Source organism: Gopherus evgoodei, chromosome 6 (assembly GCF_007399415.2).
Source record: "Gopherus evgoodei ecotype Sinaloan lineage chromosome 6, rGopEvg1_v1.p, whole genome shotgun sequence".
Taxonomy (NCBI): Eukaryota; Metazoa; Chordata; order Testudines; family Testudinidae; genus Gopherus; species Gopherus evgoodei.
This window is the reverse complement of record NC_044327.1, coordinates 91,039,872-91,061,334: the sequence shown is the minus strand read 5'-3', so window position 1 is coordinate 91,061,334 and position 21,463 is coordinate 91,039,872. Positions and strand designations below refer to the sequence as shown.

Genomic DNA, 21,463 nt, shown 5'->3' with positions numbered 1-21,463 from the left:
AAAATAACAAAATGTACCGACTTAAGGTTAAGTAATATTTTACTTACACATCCACAAGTAGTACATAATCTTTACTGTCTTCTGGAATTCTACAGGAATGTCTACAGAAAAATCCTGGTAGAAACAAGGACCTACTGGAAAATTCCCAGGCAGAGGAGGCCAATTATTTTTCCTGCCTGCAAGTAAAAAAAAAAGTTTATAATACAATTTTATTATTTTCTTCTCTCTGCATATTAGAAAGAGTTCTGCCTAATAAATTTGAACTGTTTTGTTCTCAAATTGCCTTATACATAGGACTCCTGCAGACCTACTAATAACTTGAACTAAAGAAACAGAGGGTACATCTACACTACAGGATTAGTCTGATAGTACATAACCCGGTTTTGTAAAACAGATTGTATAAAGTCGAGTGCACGTGGCCACATTAAGCACATTAATTCAGCGGTGTGCGTCCATGGTCTGAGGCTAGCATCGATTTCCGGAGCGTTGCACTGTGGGTGCTATTCTGTAGCTATCCCATAGTTCCCACAGTCTCCCCTGCCCCTTGGAATTCTGGGTTGAGATCCTAGTGCCTGATGGGGCAAAAATCATTGTCGCAGGTGGTTCTGGGGTAAATGTCGTCACTCATTCCTTCCTCCAGGAAAACAACGGCAGACAATCATTTCGCGACCTTTTTCCCTGGATTGCCCTGGCAGACGCCATAGCACGGCAACCATGGAGCCCGTTCAGCTTTTTTTTTTTTTTCCTTTTTTTTTTTTTTTTAATGTCACCGTATGTGTACTGGATGCCGCTGACAGAGGCGTTACTGCAGCGCTACACAGCAGCATTTGTTTGCTTTTGCATGATAGCAGAGACGGTTATCAGTCGTTCTGTACCGTCTGCTGCCATTGTAAATTGGCAATAAGACGACTGTTATCTGTCCTTTTGTGCTGTCTGCTGCTATCATGGGTGCCCCTGGCTGAGGTCGGTGGGGGGCGCAAAGGCAAAAATGGGAATGACTCCCCAAGTCAATCCCTCCTTTATAGTTTCTAAAAATAGAGTCAGTCCTGTCTAGAATATGGGGCAAGTGTACTAGAGAACCAGTGTATCAGAGAGCACAGCTGCTCGGTGTCAGATCCCGCAGAAATGATGAGCTGCATGCCATTCACGGGGGGTGCCCCTGCAACAACCCCACCCTTTGCTTCCCTCCTCCCCAACCTTCCTGGGCTACCGTGGCAGTGTTTTCCCCCCCCCCCCACTTGTGCGATGAAGTTATACAGAATGCAGGAATAAGAAACAGTGACTTGTTAGTGAGATAAAATGACGGGAAGGCAGCCTCCCGCTGCTATGACAGTCCAGGCAGGATATCAAGTGGTGTGGGGGAGAGGAGTCCAGCATCCCGCTGCTATGATAGTCCAGGCAGTACAGAATCTTTTCTTTACACATGAAAGGGAGGGGGCTGATGGAGCTCAGCCCCCAGTTGCTATGATGAGGACGGTTACCAGCCATTCTATACCATCTACCGGGAATGACCAGGAATCATTCCTATTTTTCCCTAGGCGCCCCCGGCCAGCCTCACCTGAGGCCAGCCAGAAGCACTCACGGGCTGATGGTGACGACAGATAGCAGTCATATTGTACCGTCTGCCACCGGATACTGCTCTTCACTGCTGCAGCATCACGTCTACCAGCAGCATTCAGTAGACATAGGGTGACATTGAAAAAAGGTCAAGAAACGATTTCTTTCCCTTTTCTTTCACGTGGTGGGGGAGGGAGTAAATTGACGAGCTATACCCTGAACCACGCCGGACAATGTGTTTGAACCTACAGGCACTGGGAGCTCAGCCAAGAATGCAAATACTTTTCGGAGACTGCTGTCGACTGTGGGATAGCTGGAGTCCTCAGTACTCCCTCCCTCCCTCCATGAGTGTCCATTTGATTCTTTGGCTTTCCGTTACGCTTGTCACGCAGCACTGTATAGCCTGGAGATTTTTTTCAAACGCTTTGGCATTTTGTCTTCTGTAACGGAGCTCTGATAGAACAGATTTGTCTCCCCATACAGCGATCAGATCCAGTATCTCCCGTACGGTCCATGCTGGAGCTCTTTTTGGATTTGGGACTGCATCGCCACCCGTGCTGATCAGAGCTCCACGCTGGGCAAACAGGAAATGTAATTCAAAAGTTCGCGGGGCTTTTCCTGTCTACCTGGCCACTGCATCCGAGTTCAGATTGCTGTCCAGAGCGGTCACAGTGGTGCACTGTGGGATACCGCCCGGAGGCCAATACGGTCGATTTGTGGCCACACTAACCCTAATCCGACATGGTAATACCGATTTTAGCGCTACTCCTCTTGTCAGGGAGGAATACAGAAACCGATTTAAAGAGCCCTTTATATCGATATAAAGGGCCTCGTGTGGATGAGTGCGCCGTTAAATCGGTTTAACGCTGCTAAAATCAGTTTAAACGTGTAGTGTAGACCAGGCCAGAGTCTAACAACCCACTCTACGAAGATGACAAACAGCAGAGCTAACTGATAATGGAATGCAGCTGGACCAAGGAAAGAACAGGGTCTTCACTGGTCTGTGAAGGTGACAGATGGGTCTCATGAAACAAGAAGAAAACAGAAAAGTTCCCGAACTACTTCAGGTAAAAGAAGCAGGAGCAAGCAGAACAGAAGCCCTCAAAATTCTCTGTATCTACAACTTAGGTGTACATGCCCCCTCCTGTGGTCCATACTCAGCAGGGTCCTGTATAAGGTTGGCAAATGAAGAGCATCATAGCATCAGATCCACTGAGATGGCTGTGGTACCTGGATCTGGTAAACAAGTCCCTGTGTCTTTCTCTCAGACTCCCATTAATGCTAGATCTGTGAACAAAAGGCCCAATACTTCATGTGGATCTAGCACAGTTTGTGGTCTTAACTTTGCTGAATAAAGCAGGGCGGATGAAAATCAATAATTTGTTGTTTTCATTTTAAAAAGACATTACATTTAAATCATTTTATTTCAATTATATACTTTTAAAAATAAAATTAAATTTGAAATTATGATAGCCTATCCAATTTACTATAATCTATTAAAACATTTAAATTAAATAAAAAATAATATTCAAGCAATATATGTTTGCTGTCAAGGTTTTTGAGACAGTAAAACCACTGAACTGGTAGAAGTCACTGATTGGCTAAGTACGTGAACCAAATTTCTGTTTATGTGCTAAAACAGCTTTTGACAGCAACAATCCCTTCTGTAGGTTCAGAGAGAATATTTTCTTCTTTTCAGCAAACTCAACTAGTTCCAGCCAATGACTAGTTCATTAAAATTGGGAATTAGAAAAGTAGGAAAGCTTGTTTTCCCTTTTCAATCTATGAATAAAAATGAGGTATGAGAGGATGAGATCTACTAGTTTTAAGAACTGGAATGACATGGTGACCACAAACAATCAAGTCAATCCTTCCTTTTTTACTTATGTATCCGGAATATTTAAGGTAGTCTTATTTAACCATTAAAAAGTATTTTAAAATATTGTTTTTGTGGATTTTTAATTAAATTCCAATTTCCATCCAAATGCAGCTTGACAAACACATCACACGTAAAACATTAATCATGTAGTAAATAGGAAATGCATCATTCACCATTTTCTAACACAATAAAAATGTAAAAATTAAGAATCTGAATAAGTATGTTATGCTACATAACTGCTTAAGTAAATATGTTTAGAACAGATATAGCGTATCTTCCTGGTTAGGAAAAAAGTACCACCAAATTTAGTGTAGAGGCTACAGTTAGTTGTAAATTAACATATTTTAATGATTACACCAACCAATAGCAATCCATCTTTCATTAGGGAAATAACTAAAAAATGCAAAACAAAATTAAAATCAATGCTTCAGGTCAAAGATTCATGTTAGCTGATTTAAATCATGATTCAAATCAATCCACTCGCTAAGTACGCAAGCCTGAAGAAGAGGGGCTTGTCAAGTAAAGCGATCTCTTCTGTGGTGCAGTCAAGAAACAATACACATCAAAGGCCTACCACTCTAAGGTTTGGAGAACCTCTGTGAACTTGTGTGACAAAATGAGGATACTGCTCATCTAAGACATGGCACCAGTCATCCTGGATTTCCTGCAAGCTGGTCTAGTCATGGGCTAGAGCAGCATTTCTTGCATGCAGCCACCAATGGATTTTTTTGTGGCCTTGACAGCCTCCCAAGCACAAGTGGAGATGTGAGGGTGGGGAGTGGAAGTGAAGCTATAGCCCCTCCCTGTAGCTCCCAGCTGTTGCTCCTGAATAGCTGTTACTAAGGGCAGTGAGATGCACCACCTCGGTGTTTGTGCTGCCACTGGCAGGAAGGATGGGCACCCTGCACACGCCTCCTCTGGAGACACTAGGCCGGTGTGCGCAATGCCAGAGACAGCTCTTATCACTGGAGGTGGCTGTGGTGTTTGGATGTTTGGGTGCTCCCCTGGCAGTTCTCTTCCACCCTCCCGGACAGGGTATAGGGAGCCTGGGACTCTGCAGGTGGCCACTGAATGCCCGACCCATCTTCTCCCGGGTGGGCTCTTGCTGAAGGGCCATGGAAGGCAGGGACAGACAAAGGGGTCGGTGCTTCCCCCTCCTGGGGCCACACTCGCTGTTTACAGTTGCTGTAGCTACTGGAGCAGCTCAATGGCTCCCGGCTGCTGCAGGGCTTGGCAGCTCCACAGCAGGGTGAGAGACTCCTGCTCTACGACATGCTCCTAGCACAAGAATAGAAGCAAAGTCAGGGTAGAATTGTTGTACAGATCAATAAAAAGCAAAAAAGAAACAGCAAAAAAGATAAGAACATGCAAAGCACCTTATTTGTGTTACTGTTGTGTTAGGGTCCAGTAAAGAATTGAGACAATTGTATATTATTTTTATTATTGAGTCTTGCAAAAAAACCCTACATAAATCAATTACTACGGCTGTCAATTAATCGCAGTTAACTCACGTGATTAACTAAAAAAAAAATGTATCGCGATTAATCATACTGTTAAACAATAGAATGCCAATTGAAATTTATTAAATATTTTCGGGTGTTTTGTACATTTTCAAATATATTGATTTCAATTACAACACAGAATAGGTGTACAGCTCTCACTTTGCATTTATTTTTATTACAAATATTTGCACTGTAAAAAACAAAAGAAATACTGTGTTGTAATTGAAATCAATATATTTGAAAATGTACAAAACATCCACAAATATTTAAATAAATGGTATTCTATTATTGTTTAATCACTTGACAGCCCTATAGATTACAGTGCTTTGCATGTGTATATGTGCATATTTATGTGTTTTTCCTAAAGTATTTTAGGAAAAATTGTCAGAGCAGCAGGGCCAGCAAGAGCTGGTGGCCACACATTGAGGCTACCAAAAAAAATTGTTGAGAACACCCCAAGGCTAGAATCTCAATTCTATTAGAGTTCAGGCTGTAGCAGCTCTTGTGCTCAGAGGTTCAAACAAACAGTTTCAATAGCATGTTATCCTAATCAGACGTGCCAACTTCCTAATGTGCCGGGGGTGGGAGTGCTTACCATGGCTCGCCCCCACTCCAGCCCTTCCCCTAAAGCCCCACCCTGCCTCTTCCTGCCCCTGCCCCCTCCCCCGAGCATGCCCTACTCTTGGCTCCTCCCCTTCCCCCCCAAGGCATCCTACACACTGCAGAAAAGCTGACTGTGGCAGACAGGAGGCACTGGGGGATAAGGGCTCATCTGCGAGGCCGCCAGCAAGTGGGAAGGGCTGGGGGGATGGGGAGCAGCTAACTGAGCATGGGGCCGCCGACAGGTGCTCAGCACCCCACCATTTCCCCCCACATGCATGCTCTAGCCGCGGAGCACCCGCGGAATCAGCGCCTATGACCCGAGTTTCCTGAAGGCTATAAATAAGCTGAGACTGGCAAACAGTTACCCGATTTCCACAGGGAATTGAAACATTATCATTAGTTATAATTTGAATTACTATGGCATCTAGGAGACCTAGTCATGGACCAGGGCCCAACTGTGCTTAGTGCAGTACAAAACAATAAAAGGAGCTTACAATTTAAGTATGTGACAAAAGAAAAATAGATTGATACAGACAAATAGATGGAGTACAAGGATACGAGACTGTAGTGGTGAGCATAACAGGCACGCCAACAGCCTAACCATTTCCAACTTTTTTGTAGGCATCACAGCAAAAGGAGAGTTTTGAGGAGCGATATGAAGGACTTTAACGAGGTAGCTCAGGGAGTGCCTCCGAAGTACATGAGGAAGAATGAGAGAAAACAAAAAGGTGCTTGCTTGAAAATGTAGTAAGTGGGCAATGGAGTGTGGCCTCCTGGTATGTGTCGACTCCTCGGTACAAATTAGAGATGATAGGCAAAGTGGAGATTGACTGTGTGTGCACTCTATTTCTCAAAGCAGCACCCTAAAACCCCCTATATTCACCACTGTCATACAATTATGGTATGTTTTATACAAAGTATGCCTTGTGAGGTATCATTTTAAAGTCTTGATCTGCTGCTCCTGTGTGCAGCCACCACCCCACACAGTTCCCATTGGCCAGGAACAGGGAACTGTGGCCAATGGGAGCTTCAGGGGAGATACCTGGAGGCACGGCAAAGGCAGCACACACAGAGTCCTCCGCCCCCTCCTCCCCCAGGGGCCGTAGCACTTCCTCGAGTGGCGCAGCATGGGGCAGGGCAGGCATGCAGGGAGCGTACCCTGGCCCATATGTGTGCACCGCTGCCCCCTGGAGCTGCTTGAGGTAAGCGCTGCCAGGCTGGAGCCTGAACCCCACCTGCTCTCCTTCCCCCACCAACTCTCTGCCTTGCCTGTACCTCGCACCCCTCCTGCAACTCAATTCCCTGCCATGAGCCCCCTCGTACACCCCGCACCCCTCCTGCACTCCAACCCTCTGCCCTGAGCCCCCTCCCGCAGTCTGCACCCCTCCTGCATCCCTGCCCTACACCCCCTCCTGCACCTCAACTCCCTATCCTGAGCCCCCTCGTACACCTCGTACCCTCCTGCAACCCAACCCCCTTCCCTGAGCCCCCTCATGCACTCCACACCCCTCCTCTGCCCCAATCCCTTGCCCTGAGCCCCTTCCTGCATACAGCACCCCCTCCCACACCCTGCACTACCTCCTGCACCAGCCCTGCATACAATTTCCCCACCCAGATGTGGCCCTTGGCCCAAAATGTTTGCCCACCTCTGATTTAGTGAGAAGAGGAGAGTTGCAAAGTTTTCCTGGAAATCCACTACTGTACAATTTTTCATTATTATAAGATCACCCTGTAGGTTCGGGCTCTGCCAGAATCCTGGCCCGAGACACCTGAACCTAGAAATCATCCTACCCACATTTGGCCCCAACTCCAAGACTCTGACAGAGAAGGCTACATTATCTAGAAGTACACAGAGCCCTATAGATATGCATGGGAAGGAACGCATAGTGTGGGTAGTCTCAGATACTTTAATCCTGCACCAGAATTTAAAGGTCAAGTTGTCTCTTAATTCACCATATCTAGATGGATTAGAGAATGGATTAATTTCCTGTTGCAACACAAAATTTCTAATCAACAGAATCTTTTAAATCTTACCTTTCCTGTTTTGAACACAGATTTACAAGACTAGCTAATAGACTTCTGCCGACACTTTTGTCAAGCATTACAGTATAGGATTGCTACTGTGACCTTTTGCAGAAGGTGATGCAAATTATAATACCACCCATAGTAAAAAAAATAAACTGCTTTGGAAAGTCCCAGGTATCAGTACAAATGACCCAAGAATGGGGGAAATATTTTCTATTTAATTTTCTTACTTTGAAATAATCTATACCAATTCAGACCCTTATTCTGTAAAATTTAGATGCCTGCCTCTCTTATTACTGAGAGTTTTAATGCAGAGTCACCGACATGTTCAGATTTTTCATAAGTACTCAAATTGTTAATGACTATTAAATAATAATGTCTGAATTTTTTTTTATTTGGTACAGCTTTCAAAATATTCAGCTGAGGACTGCAAGATGACTAGAGGGCATACAAGAGGGTCTCACATCCCACAGGAGGTTTCTGTCTCCAACTACTGGTTGGAAAGACATACAATCCAAGATCCAGTCTTGATGGGCACGGTTGCATTTTTCAATTAAGTTCTCTTAGCTAATACATGTTAGCTGGCCTTGTTTTAGCCTTGGAGAAGCTAACAAAGCTTCAAATGTGTTCACCTGCATCTTAATTGCACTTTTCAATATCGTTACGCTAAATCCAGTGAGCTTTACACACTGACAAACACACACCCAATATACTCGTCAAAATATACTCCAAGCATCTGGACTAGTACAGAAGAGATTAGTAAAGAAAATTAACAGGTAAGGAAATTTTCTCCTTCACTTGTGTCACATAATTCCCAATCTGCCATGTCTCTCGTACCCAAATGATAAAACCTAACCTTTCCCCTTTTGATCCTTAAGGACTAATCTTTTCTCTTTCCAGTGATCCAAAAGAAGCCTTCAGATTCCTCATATTTCTCAGAACCCTTGGTGCTCACTGCTGCAACATAAGAGAGGCATAGTAAGAAACAACAGGTCCCAGGCATCCTGAAGCATGTCTGGGATCTCAAAGTTCCCTGTTCCTTAAGATGCAGTAGAAAGGAATAGGACTTTTCCTACGGACTAGAAAAGACAAACTGAGGGAATAAGACATATCAGACCATCAATAAAATTTATCTGTGAAGAGGATGAAGGGCAATAGGTGGAGGGGAAATTTTAAAAGACTGCATACAAGCTAATGAATAAAGAAAACAATCGGAGGGAGAGGGGGAAGATAGACAACTAGCAGAAAAAAAAAAGACTAGATTATCAAAAAAGTAAAGGTGATTATAGAAGGAAAATTCATCTGCAATTATTTTTCTTTACTAAAAAAATAGCAGATCCCCAACTACTGGGTCCTTGATTCCAACAAGTGACTGACAGGAAATTCCCCAAATATTTGAATTCTCAAGTCACTAAGCCAGCTGAGCCAACTCAGTTTGTTCAGTGGCCTGTTATGCTTCCAAATGACAGTTTATTTTCTGAGCACTTGGAAAATCCTGCCAGCCAAACATCAAGGGCCCAGACCAGGTGCCAGAATCCTACCTTATGCAAAAAAAATAAAGTCACACAACTTCAACATTTTGTATTTGTTGTTTTTCTCTTGTTTCAGCCTGAACTTTCTTTTAAAGCAGACCATCCCCACATCTGAAATTTCCAGCATAATGTCCAGGTTACAACTTGCCATTTTTATACCATGCTCCTCGGTAGCAGGTTTCTGCATTAAAAATTTGCACTACAAACACTAATGTTGCTGTGCATCACATTTACTAAAAAGCAAAAACTAAAGACAAGCGCACTGATAGTGAAATTTAGCAATGAGGTATATAGCAGGACACTGTCACCTTGCCAAAAAAAAAAAAATCAAGCTTTTGTCTGAACTTTTTTTTAACCCATTGTTACAATTAACACTCAAGATAATTAAAAATAACAGTGAAAAGTTTTTCACTTTTTTTTCCTCCAGTTTGCATACTCTTCATATCGATAACATATCATCAGTTTTACTGTCTCAGCTCTTCAATGAATGAAGCATAACTACCTCCATGTTTGTATAGTGACTAGCATAATGAGATCCTCATCAGGGACTCAGGGCACTACCATTAATTGATAATTATCAGAACATTTCAATTATTTGTGGGGAGCTCCAACCCAGCAAAATAGGACAGGAAAAATATCAAAGATAGGAAAATTATTGTACAATGACAAATACTGGCAGAAAAGAAATCAGGCAGGTGCAGTATATGAAACTACTTTTAATTACATTTTAAAAATCTGAACGGTTTCAAGTAGTTAATGTTATTTTAATTTAAACCAAGAATAAAAACCAATAGTTAATATAGTTCCTCTGTTGGTTTCATTATAGCTGGTTGTGTACTGGGTGCAGATGCAATAGACATGTATATTGATTCAACAAAATGTTACGTTACACATTTGCACTACAGAAGTTCACCTCAAAAACTAAGCGTGTGATTTTTTTATGCAGTCTTCTGAAAGGAATAGATTTCTTTTCCTGAATGAGATCCTAAAAATAAATACTTCAGACCTTTGTTTTAAACAGGTAAGCAGAAAACAGAAGTAGTTTCTCAGAGAAACTCAGAATTTCAGAGTTTTAAAACTTAAATCTCTAATAAAACAAAATTAAGATTGTGATGCATACCACCCTGTCGATTGAGATTCTGCATTTCCCTTTCTCTGCGATCTAGTTCTGCTGCTTTTCTTTCTAATTCTTCTTGGCGCTTAAGCAGTTCAGCCTGGGCCAATGCATGCTCCTGAGGAAAAACAAGCACTGTTAGATATCAACAAATGCACAAACTTGGAATTTTTGTTCTTTCATATATGTTCTTTAATTATGTTGCATTCTCAGTCATGAATCAAGATAGACCTGCTATTTTAATTAATGAATGCAATAACTTGTACCTAATTACAGCATGTATTTCTGTAAAGCATAACACTGATTATGGAAAGTAATGCTGCTCTATAAAATTAACATTGGCCTAAAAGAGTACTTTTACATATGCAATTAGAATTTCTTTTGCAATTAGCCTATTCCCAAAATGTTATATACAAACCTTTGCTATTTGTGTGTAAGCAGGAGGTTCCTCTGTTGGTTTCATTATAGCTGGTTGTGTACTGGGTGCAGGTGCATTAGGTATTTTCACATTTCCTGGTGGAGGCTAAGAAAAGAAAGTGAAAATTATAAGATGACACTTTCACAAGCAGATACTTTACACTATGGAAGACTAAAATTATCTACTGTAATATTTTTTATTTTTTTTTTTAAAAGGACATAATATATAACCAAAAATTCTGTGGTGAGATGCCTGCAGTAACACTGATCTTTAGGAAAAAATAATTCCTTCTTCTATGATAAAATATTATTTATACAATACATTACTTGCCAGAGATGCAACACAGCATTTTATAAATAATTGTACACACAACACAGGAGTTTAAATCGATTCAGGTATGAACTGGGGTGAGTGTAATTATCAGTTATGGGAAGCCCAGGAATTAGAAGTGACCTATTTATATAATAAATAAATAGGACAAGGACTATTTAACAGTGATCTCTAGGACTTTTCCTAGCACAGATTTATGTCATCTATTGAATAATTAGTAAGGTAATATACCCTCCTATTCAATTTTTCAATTCTGAAGATAATTGTTCAGTGTTCATACTCTATTTTTAATATCTTCATTAATATTTGCTTTTACAACTTATGAATTTCAGGCATTATAAGCACTTTTCAATTATCTGCATGAAGGACTGGTTACAGTTTGCTTCTAATGGTTACAAAATAACCTTTTTTGGTTGTGCTATTCGTCTCTCACTAATTTCAATATCCCTCCCTCTTACTCTTTATCCTCTATGCACCGTAGAAATAATGCCTTCATATTTCCCCAGATTTCTGACAAAGAACTGACACTAGCTGGATAGGTTAAGGTCAAAGGACTACAGTTTATCCTCTGGAGCTATCCCACAGCAGTGAAAATTTTAATGCTGGAAACCTTTTGGTTCCTCTTTCTGCATATGTGCAGTGTAATCCTTTTTACAACAGAACCTCTGAGTTGAACACCAGAATTACAAATTGACCAGTCAACCATATACATTTGGAACTGGAAGTACATAATCAGGCAGTAGGAGAGACAAAAAGAAAAAGCAAATACAGTATAGTACTGTGTTAAACGTAAACTACTAAAAAAAATTAAGGGAAAGCAGTATTTTTCTTCTACATAGTAAAATTTGAAAGCTATATTAAGTCAATGTCAGTTGTAAACTTTTGAAACAACAACCATAATGCTTTATTCAGAGTTACAACCTCCCTCCATTCCCGAGGTGTTCGTAACTCTGAGGGTCTACTGTAGTTCATGAGCCTTAGGAACATTAGGTTTGAGCCTACCTAGAGATACAAATTATCTTGAATACCATTTTTATTTTTTTTCCTCCAAAATACTAGTGGGTCCCATGTACTCTCCAGGGGTATCCCTCAAGCAAGTGAGCCTCCTGTCCCAAGATCAGAGTCACGGTATGATCCCCTGCTCTGGGAAAAATAACATTAAGAAATGTAAGAACAGCCATACTGGGTCAGACCAATAGTCCATCTAGCCCAGTATCCTGTCCGACAGTGGCCAACACCAGATTATTCAGAGGGAATGAATAGAACAGGGCAATTATCAAGTGTTCCATCCCCGTCCTCCAGCCCGAGCATCTGGCAGTCAGAGGCTTTGGAACACCGAAAGCACAGGGTTGCATCCCTGACCTCCCTGGATAACAGTTATTGATGAACCTATCTTCCATTAATTTATCTAATCCTTTTTTGAACAGTTTATACTTTCGGCCTTCACAACATCCTCCGGCAACGAGTTTCACAAGTTGACTGTTTGTGTGAAGAAGTCCTACTTCTTTGTGTTTTATACATGCTGTGTATTTATTTCATTGGGTTATCTGAAGGGGTGAATATGTTATTTACTTTCTCCACACCATTCATGATCTTAGAGACCTCTAACATAGCCTCCTCCCCCCTCAGTCACCTTTTTTTCCCCAAGATGAACAGTCCCAGTCTTGTTAATCTATCCCCATATGGAAGCTGTCTCAGACCCCTAATCATTTTTGCTGAACTTCTCTCTATCTTTTTCAATTCTAATACATCTTTTTTGAGAGGAGGCAACCAGAACTGCATACAGTATTCAAGATATGGGCATATCATGATTTTATATAGTGGCATTAGGATATTTTCTGTTTACTCTATCCCTTTCCCAGTGGTTCCTCACGTTGTTAGCTTTTTTGACTGCTGCCACATATTGAGCAGATGTTTTCAAAGAACTAGCCACAATGACCCTAACATCTGTTTCTTGAGTGGTAACAGCTAATTCAGATCTCATCGTTCGTATTATGGGTTTCCAATGCACATTACTTTGCATTTATCAACACTACTAAATTGTCAACCTTCAGAAAAAGCTAATACCCAACTATTTTCATCAGTATCTCAAAGAACTATAGAAAGGAAGGTAAGGATTATTATCCCCATTTTACATATGGGGAAGCTGAGGCACAAAAAAGTGAAATGACTTGTCCAAGATCACCCAGCGGGCTAATAGAAGAGATGGGATTAGAACCCAGGTCTCCCACATCCCAGTCCATGTTCTATGAACTAGACCAAACTGCTTCTCCTCAGACTCCACAATAGTGCCCTTTTGAGTCCAAACCATAATTCTGATTCCTAACTCATATCCGTTCTGGTGCCCAAAATTCAAGAAGGTTGTTAATAAATTGGAGAGTGTTCAGAGAAGAACCATGAAAATGATTAAAAGATTAGAAAATATGGCTTCTAGTGATAGACAGAGAGCTCAATCCTTTTAGCTTAACATAGAGAAGGCTAAGGATAACCTGATTACAGTCTGTAAGAATCTACGTAGGGATTTAATTAATATTTAATAATGGGCTATTCAATTTAGCAGACAAAGGTATAATGCAATCCAATGCCGGAAGTTGAAGCTAGACAAATTTAGACAGGAAATAAAGTGTACATTTTTGTCAGGGAGCATAATTAACCAGTGGAACAATTTACCAAGGGTAATGGGGAATTCTCTCCATGACAATTCCTAAATCAAGATTGAATGTTTTTCTGAAAGATATGGTCTAGGAATTATTCTGGGGAAGTTTTATGGCCTGTGTTATACCAGAGATCAGACTAGATGATCAAAATGGTCCCTTCTGGCCTTGGTATGGATCATATCTGAATACAGTAGCCAAGAGAACTAGAAAAAAACTCAGATATTTCTCTGATCTCTCCCACGGGTGCAAGCCTCACTGAGTTTACACTTTCACTATATAAAGTTTGAAATTATGTGTAGTAAAATATTACAAATAATCAACTAAACAACAGTTAATATTCTAATCTGATAACTGAACATTACAAGGGTCTCACCTCATGGGATAAAAGCTTGTTTGCAAGCATTGATTAAAAATAACCTTGTGTAAACACTCCAAGAATAAATTGACTTTTTTGCCACTTCCTGTATAAATTAGCATATAAGTAATCAATTCTCCCTCTAGTTTACAAGCACTCCTACACATATCTCTACATAGACTTTACATTTACATTTGTGAAAGTAGAATGAATTATATTGTGAAAATAGAAAGGATTAAAGAAATGCTGTCTGTACCTTTAAGCAAAACTGTTGGAATGCTGCAATCCAGGTATCAGGAATACAGACATTAACATAGAACAATTGCACCGTTTAAGGGCAATTGGTGAACTATTAGCTTAGATCGATAAGAGTTAGTAAGGAAGTAGGATATGCATTCTGTGCCCCAGGTGAATTTTACTGTTTTGCTTTCTTTGTCCCTTTGTCTAATTCCCCCTCTTTTATCTGTATAAAGAAGACTGTTTGGGTCTTGCATGGCCACTCACATTATCTGGGTGTTATTGGCGGAGCGCTGCGCTAATAAAACAGAGTGGTCTGACAAATTGTGAGTCCTGATTCTAACTTTGACACATTCATATTTAACTACTCTGAACACATCCCTATTCTTTAACTGAAGCAGGTCACCTGGCCTAAGAGTGGTAAAGGGTGTCTATTTTAATTCAGTAATACTCTGTTGGCATGACAAATTATACAATTATCAAAATATGAAGAGAAACCTCAAGAATATGTGATTGGAAGGTATAAACTGACCAAGATTGTTATTATTTGTATTACATTAAACACCTAAAAGCCAAACAAAGATCAAAACATTGTATGCACAGTACCCATCCATAAAAGAGCTCCTGCCACAAAGAGAGTCTATAATTGAAATATTGTAGTCTAGACGTGGCTTCTGTTTGCATGGTACTTTATGTATCCTAGTCTACAGCTCTAGTTTAAGGTCACTAATTCTAGTCTTGGCAAGGCTGCAAAAACTGCACATTTTACTGTCATGAGGTAGTATGCTAGTACAATACGGCTGAGCAGGTATCTTTAAGACTATAGCTTGTGGCTTTTTAAATTTGTTCTTATCTTGCATATTTGGTGTTCAAACATCTACTATCTTGATCATTGTTCAGTTTTAGGAAGAGGATATCTGCTCTACTGGACAAGATTATTGTCAATATGAGCTATTTAACATTTGTAGAAAAAACTGATAATCTTTACTTGTTAGGGAAGGGATGTTCAAGGGAAACAATGTAGAGGGAAAGGATAAGGAAGAGCTAGATCTGTTCCAGAGTCATTGTTGCTGAAGTGCGTGTGCATGCAAAATATTTGTTTGCAGGACTGTGCATTTATAGTTTCTTGGGGATTTATATCAGTTAAGAGAAACAGTTCGTAACTAAATAAAACCTAGAAAAAATGGCTTTTCCCCCCCAAGACCATCTGCTCCAACAGCATTTGTCCGAAGACAGTAAGACACACAACCACTCAAACAACGAAAACCCACAGGAGCAACACACAGGCTCCAGTTGGCAAACTCCAGCAACAGCAGAGGCATCAGTTTTGAAAACAGAAAGTGAGCATATGAACACAAAACCATTGAGGTTCACAGACATTCAGTAAGTGGCAGAGTATTCCCTATCTGTCAGGCTGTGTAACCGGACCCCCATTCTAGACATCCATTAGTTTTGTTAAATGAGTTTTCATTTATACTATATTATATTTTATTTGGATTGGAGTTTTCACAGAATCAGGGTTGGAAGGGACCTCAGGTGGTCATCTAGTCCAACCCCCTGCTCAAAGCAGGACCAATTCCCAATTAAATCATCCCAGCCAGGGCTTTGTCAAGCCTGACCTTAAAAACCTCTAAGGGAGGAGATTCCACCACCTCCCTAGGTAACCTATTCCAGTGCTTCACCACTCTCTGATTGAAAAAGTTTTTCCTAATATCCAACCTAAAGAAATTGAACTCACAACCCTGGGTTTAGCAGGCCAATGCTCAAACCACTGAGCTATCCCTCCCCCCGAAATTTACTAGCAGCTTCTAGATTCATTGACTACCATGTAACCTCCTATAACCTTGATTAACGTCATATGACAGAGCCAGAAACAGGGCCAAGTGTCTTACCAAAACACCCATACAGCACATTTTTATCACAGGCATCTATTAAGCATTTTACTTTACTGGTGTTTAGTGGAAGTCCTGAAGCTAGGAAAGATTTAACCTTGCTTGTTAGGCATCACATAGACTGAAAAGGGTGGGGCTGAAAAAAATGCCTGTTTTATTCTTTTATGCCAAGCATAAAAACGTAATTTAATAGAGCTAACTGAACTTTTAATTAACAAAAAAGAAGTGGCTTTTTTCTCCTAAATGGAAGTTTTCATAAGCAAGTTTTTTGGTTAAGAACTCTCAGCTTATTTTTGTTTGTTTAAAAAAAAAAATGCTGAAACTAGAAAGTTTCTGCCAAATATGTACAATTTATTTTTCCAAAAATCTCTACAATCTAAACTGGTTTAATTGATGTAGGGCTTGAGGGAAAACCAGAGACCAGGACATAGCAAAGAGGCTTCCTAGAAAAGTAGTGGCAGGCTGAGGGACAGAGGAAGAGAAGACTCCCCCTGAATGTAAACTGACTCATTAAACCCCCACCTCTTTTCTTAAATCTAAAGTGAAACCCTGATCCTAATTTGTCGATCAGCATATCCCAACTGAGAGTGCCATTGTGGCATCTTTCAGCACTAACCAGAAATTAAGAAATCTTTCTGAATAGAAAACAGTCAGATTTCTAACTGAAATTTTCTGGGACTTGATTTGGTAAGGACATCTGTGGTTATACACTGTCATGATAGTAATGTATAGACAAGATACACTTCTTCATAGCTTCCTACTATAATGAAGCTGAGCATGTTTGTTACTTGCCTTTAGCAAGAAAGCTTGTCAAGGAAAAAGTCCCTCCAAATAAATGCTGCTGCTGTTGCACTTCAGGTATAACATCTGTATAAGAATTAGTTTTAAATAAAGTATTCATAAACATTGGCATCTCACAGATCCTAAAATGAACAACTGTGCTAACATCTGTCACTAAACTCAAACTTTCCCTCTCCCTTTGCACCACCACTCACCACAAAAAAAGGACACTACTCTAATTTTGTTATATGAGTGGCATTCAGGATGAGGCCCATCTGGATACAAGCTCTCATATGCCCAATTAAGGGCTACTTTAGCTCCTCTCCTCAATAGAACAGATTCAGAAGTTAAAGTGCATTTTATAATCATACAAATTTACAACAACAACTGCATAGCTATAGCTCCGGAATTCTCAAAGAGGAAGAATATGAGGAAACTACAGATAGCTAGATTCATTTTGTATATTTTCCTGTACAGTAACTTCTCACTTAAAGTTGTCCCGCTTAACGTTGTTTCGTTGCTGATCAATTAGGGAACATACTCATTTGAAGTTCTGCAATGCTCCACTCTTATGCTGTTTGGCTGTCTGCTTTCTCCACAGCTGGCAGCCTCCCTACGCCCTCCCATTCCCCCGCACCTCCCACCCGCCAGCAGACCCTACAGATCAGCATCTTCCCTCTCCTCCCCCTGCCTCCGGCAATCAGCTGGGTTGCGGCATTTTTGGAGGGAGGAGGGAAGGAGGGGGAACTCGGCAGGCAGGCTCCCCCTCCCTCCCGAATACCGCAAGCCAGCTGATTGCCCCAGGCAGGAGGCAGAGGGGGAGTGATGGGGAGCCTGTGCCAAGTCCTTGCTCCTCCCCCCTCCCTCTTACCTCCTAAATGTCGCAAGCCAGTTGATTGCCCTGGGCAGGAGGGAGGAGCAAAGACTCGGCACGCCTCCCCCTCCCTCCCGACGCAGCAATCAGCTGGCTTGCAGTGTTTAGAAGGGAGGGGAGAAGAGCCAGGATGCAGCATGCAAAGTAAAGGGGGAGGAGGTGAGGGGGAGAAGAGGCGGGTCGGGCAGGCTGAGGGTTGAGCCCCCCCGCCCTTGGTGCTTGCAGAGTAGGGGAAGCTGCCCTGGAACCTAACTCGCCCATTTACATTAATTCTTATGGGGAAATTGGATTCGCTTAACATCGTTTCACTTAAAGTCGCATTTTTCAGGAATATAATTACAACATTAAGTGAGGAGTTACTGTACTAATCTATATGGACCTGCAGCAAGACTGCTATTCCAATTCTTGGCTTCGCAAACACAGACCATCAAAACTGTCTGACAGTAATACAAGATAGCTGAATATCAACCAGAGAATAAGATGTTAAATTTATTTTATTTACAATTTAAGTCATATTTTAACCTAGGACTGAAAGATTAGTGCACAAAGTCATTATATCACAGAATTTCCTTTAAATAGTATTTTAAACTTGCCACTTTTTGTTATGACAAGTTGTATAATATTGCTTTTACACGTCAGCAATATCGAGCAGTTCTCTGCAGTCACACCAACATACATGTGCATGCACTGATTCTTTCCAGGTAATTTTTGAATAGCCATGATAAGACAAACTAGCAACAAGTCCCACTGAAGTCCACCCACATGACAAATCCACCACATGTCATTAAGGGCCTATCTTCTATTTTCCCTCATTTCCCTCACATTCCTAAGAGTGCAACTTCCAAACTTTCTGTAAAACAATTTTCCAAAGAACGCTCAAAAAAATAATAAGAGCATATTCAAGAAATAAACTAATGTGCTTACTGTTCTGGAATCTGAGAAAGGATTGTACTCGTCTAATCCCGGTGGAACATTTCTTGTCACTTGTGTAACTGAAGGATCCTAGAAAAAAGAAAAGTTATGTAAAAGGTGTGCATACATACTAAAACTAGTGACAATGCCTATACAAAGAGTCGAGACTTTCATTATGATAAATTTGGTTAGTGGTACACAACTGCTTTCCTGATTATATACTTTTTGAGCCACAACCATGTTCTCACATCAGCTTTCATATAAACTGCTCTGCTATACATTTCATGAGCTGACAATATTAAAGAAATTATTTAGGGAAAAAAAAAAGATAAGGAGAGCGTGACTGTTAATCTGGTTTTACCCAGGGTATGTCTTCACTACCGGCCATATCGGCGGGTAGCAATTGATTTCTCGGGTATCGATATATGGCGTCTCATCTAGACGCGATATATCCATCCCCTAACGAGCTCCTGTTGACTCCAGAACTCCACCAACGCGAACGGCGGTAGTTGACTCGACAGGGGGAGCCGCGGATGTCGATCCCGCGCCATGAGGACGGTAGGTAACTTGATCTAAGATACTTCGACTTCAGCTAAGTTATTCACGTAGCTGAAGTTGCGTGTCTTAGATCGATTTCCCCCCCCAGTGTAGACCAGCCCTTAGGATCTTTCCCCAACATCTCTCTTATGGTCCAAGTGTTCCATTCATTTCAGTAGAAAGTTAATTAGACTTACAGAATACCACAAAAGGGTACTGATTTATTTCTTCTCTAGATAAATATCCATTTGTATATAGGTAATAAAACCTATGCATACCATATCCAGGATAAGACAACAGCATTGGTGCACTAGGTAAGAGCTAACACAGGGGTCTCAAAACACGCAGCCTGCAGCTCGCATCCCCCTGGCCTACCTCCAGGCCAGGGGTGGGCAAACTACAGCTGCAGAATTGCCCCCCTCGAGCCCCGCACTGCTCCCTGAAGCCGCTGGCATCATGTCACTGTAGCTGGGGGGGTGCAGCAGAGGGCTCCGTCCATGTGTTGCCCTGGCTTCCAGGCACCTCCCTCCCTAAAGCTCCCATTGGCCGGGAATGGGGAACCATGGCCAATGGGAGCTTCAGAGGAGGTACCTATAGGCGCAGCAAGCAGCATGCGGAGCTCTGCATCCCCCTCCTCCAGGGGCCGCAGGGACATGGTTCCAGCTACTTCCCACAGCGGGAGCGGGAGCCTGACCTGGCCCTGGTGCGTGCCACTGCCACCCCGGAGCCCAAAGCCCTCCTGCACCCCGCCCTCAACTCCCTGCACTGAGCCCCCTGCCTGCACCTCAATCTCCCTTCCCTGAGCCCCCTTGCCTGCACCCCAACCCCCTGCCCTGAGCCCCCTGCCGCATCCCACACCCCTCCTGCACCCTGAGCCCCCTGTTGCATCTCAACTCCCTGCCCTGAGCCCCTGCCACACCCCTCATGCATTCTCTGGGGGCAGGGAGAGGGCAGAATTGGGATGGGGACTTCAGGGAAGGGGTTGGATTGGGGGCAGGGAATGGGTAGGAAGAGGTAGGGCCTCATGGAAGGGGTGGAGTGGGAGTGGGGGCAGGGCCAGGGAGGGGTGGTGGTGTCAGTGATGCAGCCCTTAGGCCAATGATCTAGCCCTCATGGTCATTTGAGTTTGAGACCCCTGGGTTAACGGAATGGAAACCACTGTAAATTTAGCCTGAAATTTACAGTTTTGTAACTATACACTTTATAAATTTTAACCAAACAGAGGTGTTTCTACACTTTTCTTAGTTCACTGCTCAATCTGAGAGAAATGAATAAAGTAAACATGAAAAGTGAATTTGTATTTCTAACATGTTCATATATTAGTAACAGCTAAAAAATTCTTTACCGATATGATTTAAGCCAATGTCTCTAAAAAAACACTCAGGACAGGACAATGATCACTAGTGGACAGAAAGTATCTGAAGCTTCCTTTGCAAAAATATAGTCTCTGATAGTTCCACAGTAAAGCTGGTTTTCATTTTTGTCAAAACAAGAAAAGCCCTAAATATATCTGCTATTCCTAAATCTAAACCACATCATTCCATCCTGATCTTCTTATAACACTCAATTGACATGAGCTAAAAGCTGCTCTATCAGATAGCTGATTTATAATAGAAAAGCCCTTCAGAGAAAAGCTGTCGAAAACCTGTGGTGAGAGGGAAAACTGCATCCTATCCACAAAACCATCTGAACTCCTCAACAAGACATTCAAAAGGAGGTCAGATGGGGGGAGAGACCTTTCATTTTGCCTCTAGGCTTTTCTCAGCCTAGCTTTCTTCCTGAAGCCTGTTAAGAAAGGAAGCAGAGAGGAGGAGACCTTTTCCTCAAAAGGCAAAATGCGGTCCTAGGACATGGCTGGGACTTACATGGATAAATGCTCAGCCTAACTACCCATCAGAAATCTGAAATTAAAGGTTGAAGTCTTCCTCAGCAAAGCTCAGCAGCAGGAAGGTCTGGTTCCACCACTGGCTGTGGAGGCTGTTTCAGGGGCAGGGCATTCCCTTGCTGTCAGTGACCAACAGGTTTAGTTCTGCCCCCAAGCTGAAGTAACCCTTGTAATGGATCTGTGGACCGCAGCACGATAAAGAATTGTTTATATTCCACCTGAGATCTCCTCTTTAAAAAAAAGAGAACTGCATTTGGAAAACAAAACGAAACAAAACAAATCTAGTTTTTTTAATCTCTCTGTAAAGAGGGCCTCTACCATGTTATATCTGTAACAGATTTTAATTATGGAACCAGACTTGAATGTAGTGTTCC

General features: G+C 41.8%; 1 protein-coding gene across 3 annotated transcripts in view; it reads right to left on the bottom strand.

Moving 5' to 3' along the window:
- Window positions 1-21,463, bottom strand: part of SCAMP1 (secretory carrier membrane protein 1) — a 97,881-nt gene that overhangs the window by 41,998 nt on the left and 34,420 nt on the right. For 2 of the 3 annotated variants that reach the window (XM_030566610.1, XM_030566607.1), the window contains 4 exons: window positions 18,680-18,757; window positions 10,631-10,735; window positions 10,219-10,330; window positions 48-176 (listed from right to left, as the gene is read on the bottom strand). In XM_030566610.1, coding sequence (XP_030422470.1) covers window positions 48-176; window positions 10,219-10,330; window positions 10,631-10,675 — 286 coding nt within the window. In that variant the 5' untranslated portion in view covers window positions 10,676-10,735; window positions 18,680-18,757. The remainder of the gene's footprint in view (window positions 1-47; window positions 177-10,218; window positions 10,331-10,630; window positions 10,736-18,679; window positions 18,758-21,463) is intronic. The other variant, XM_030566609.1, reaches the window with a different exon arrangement.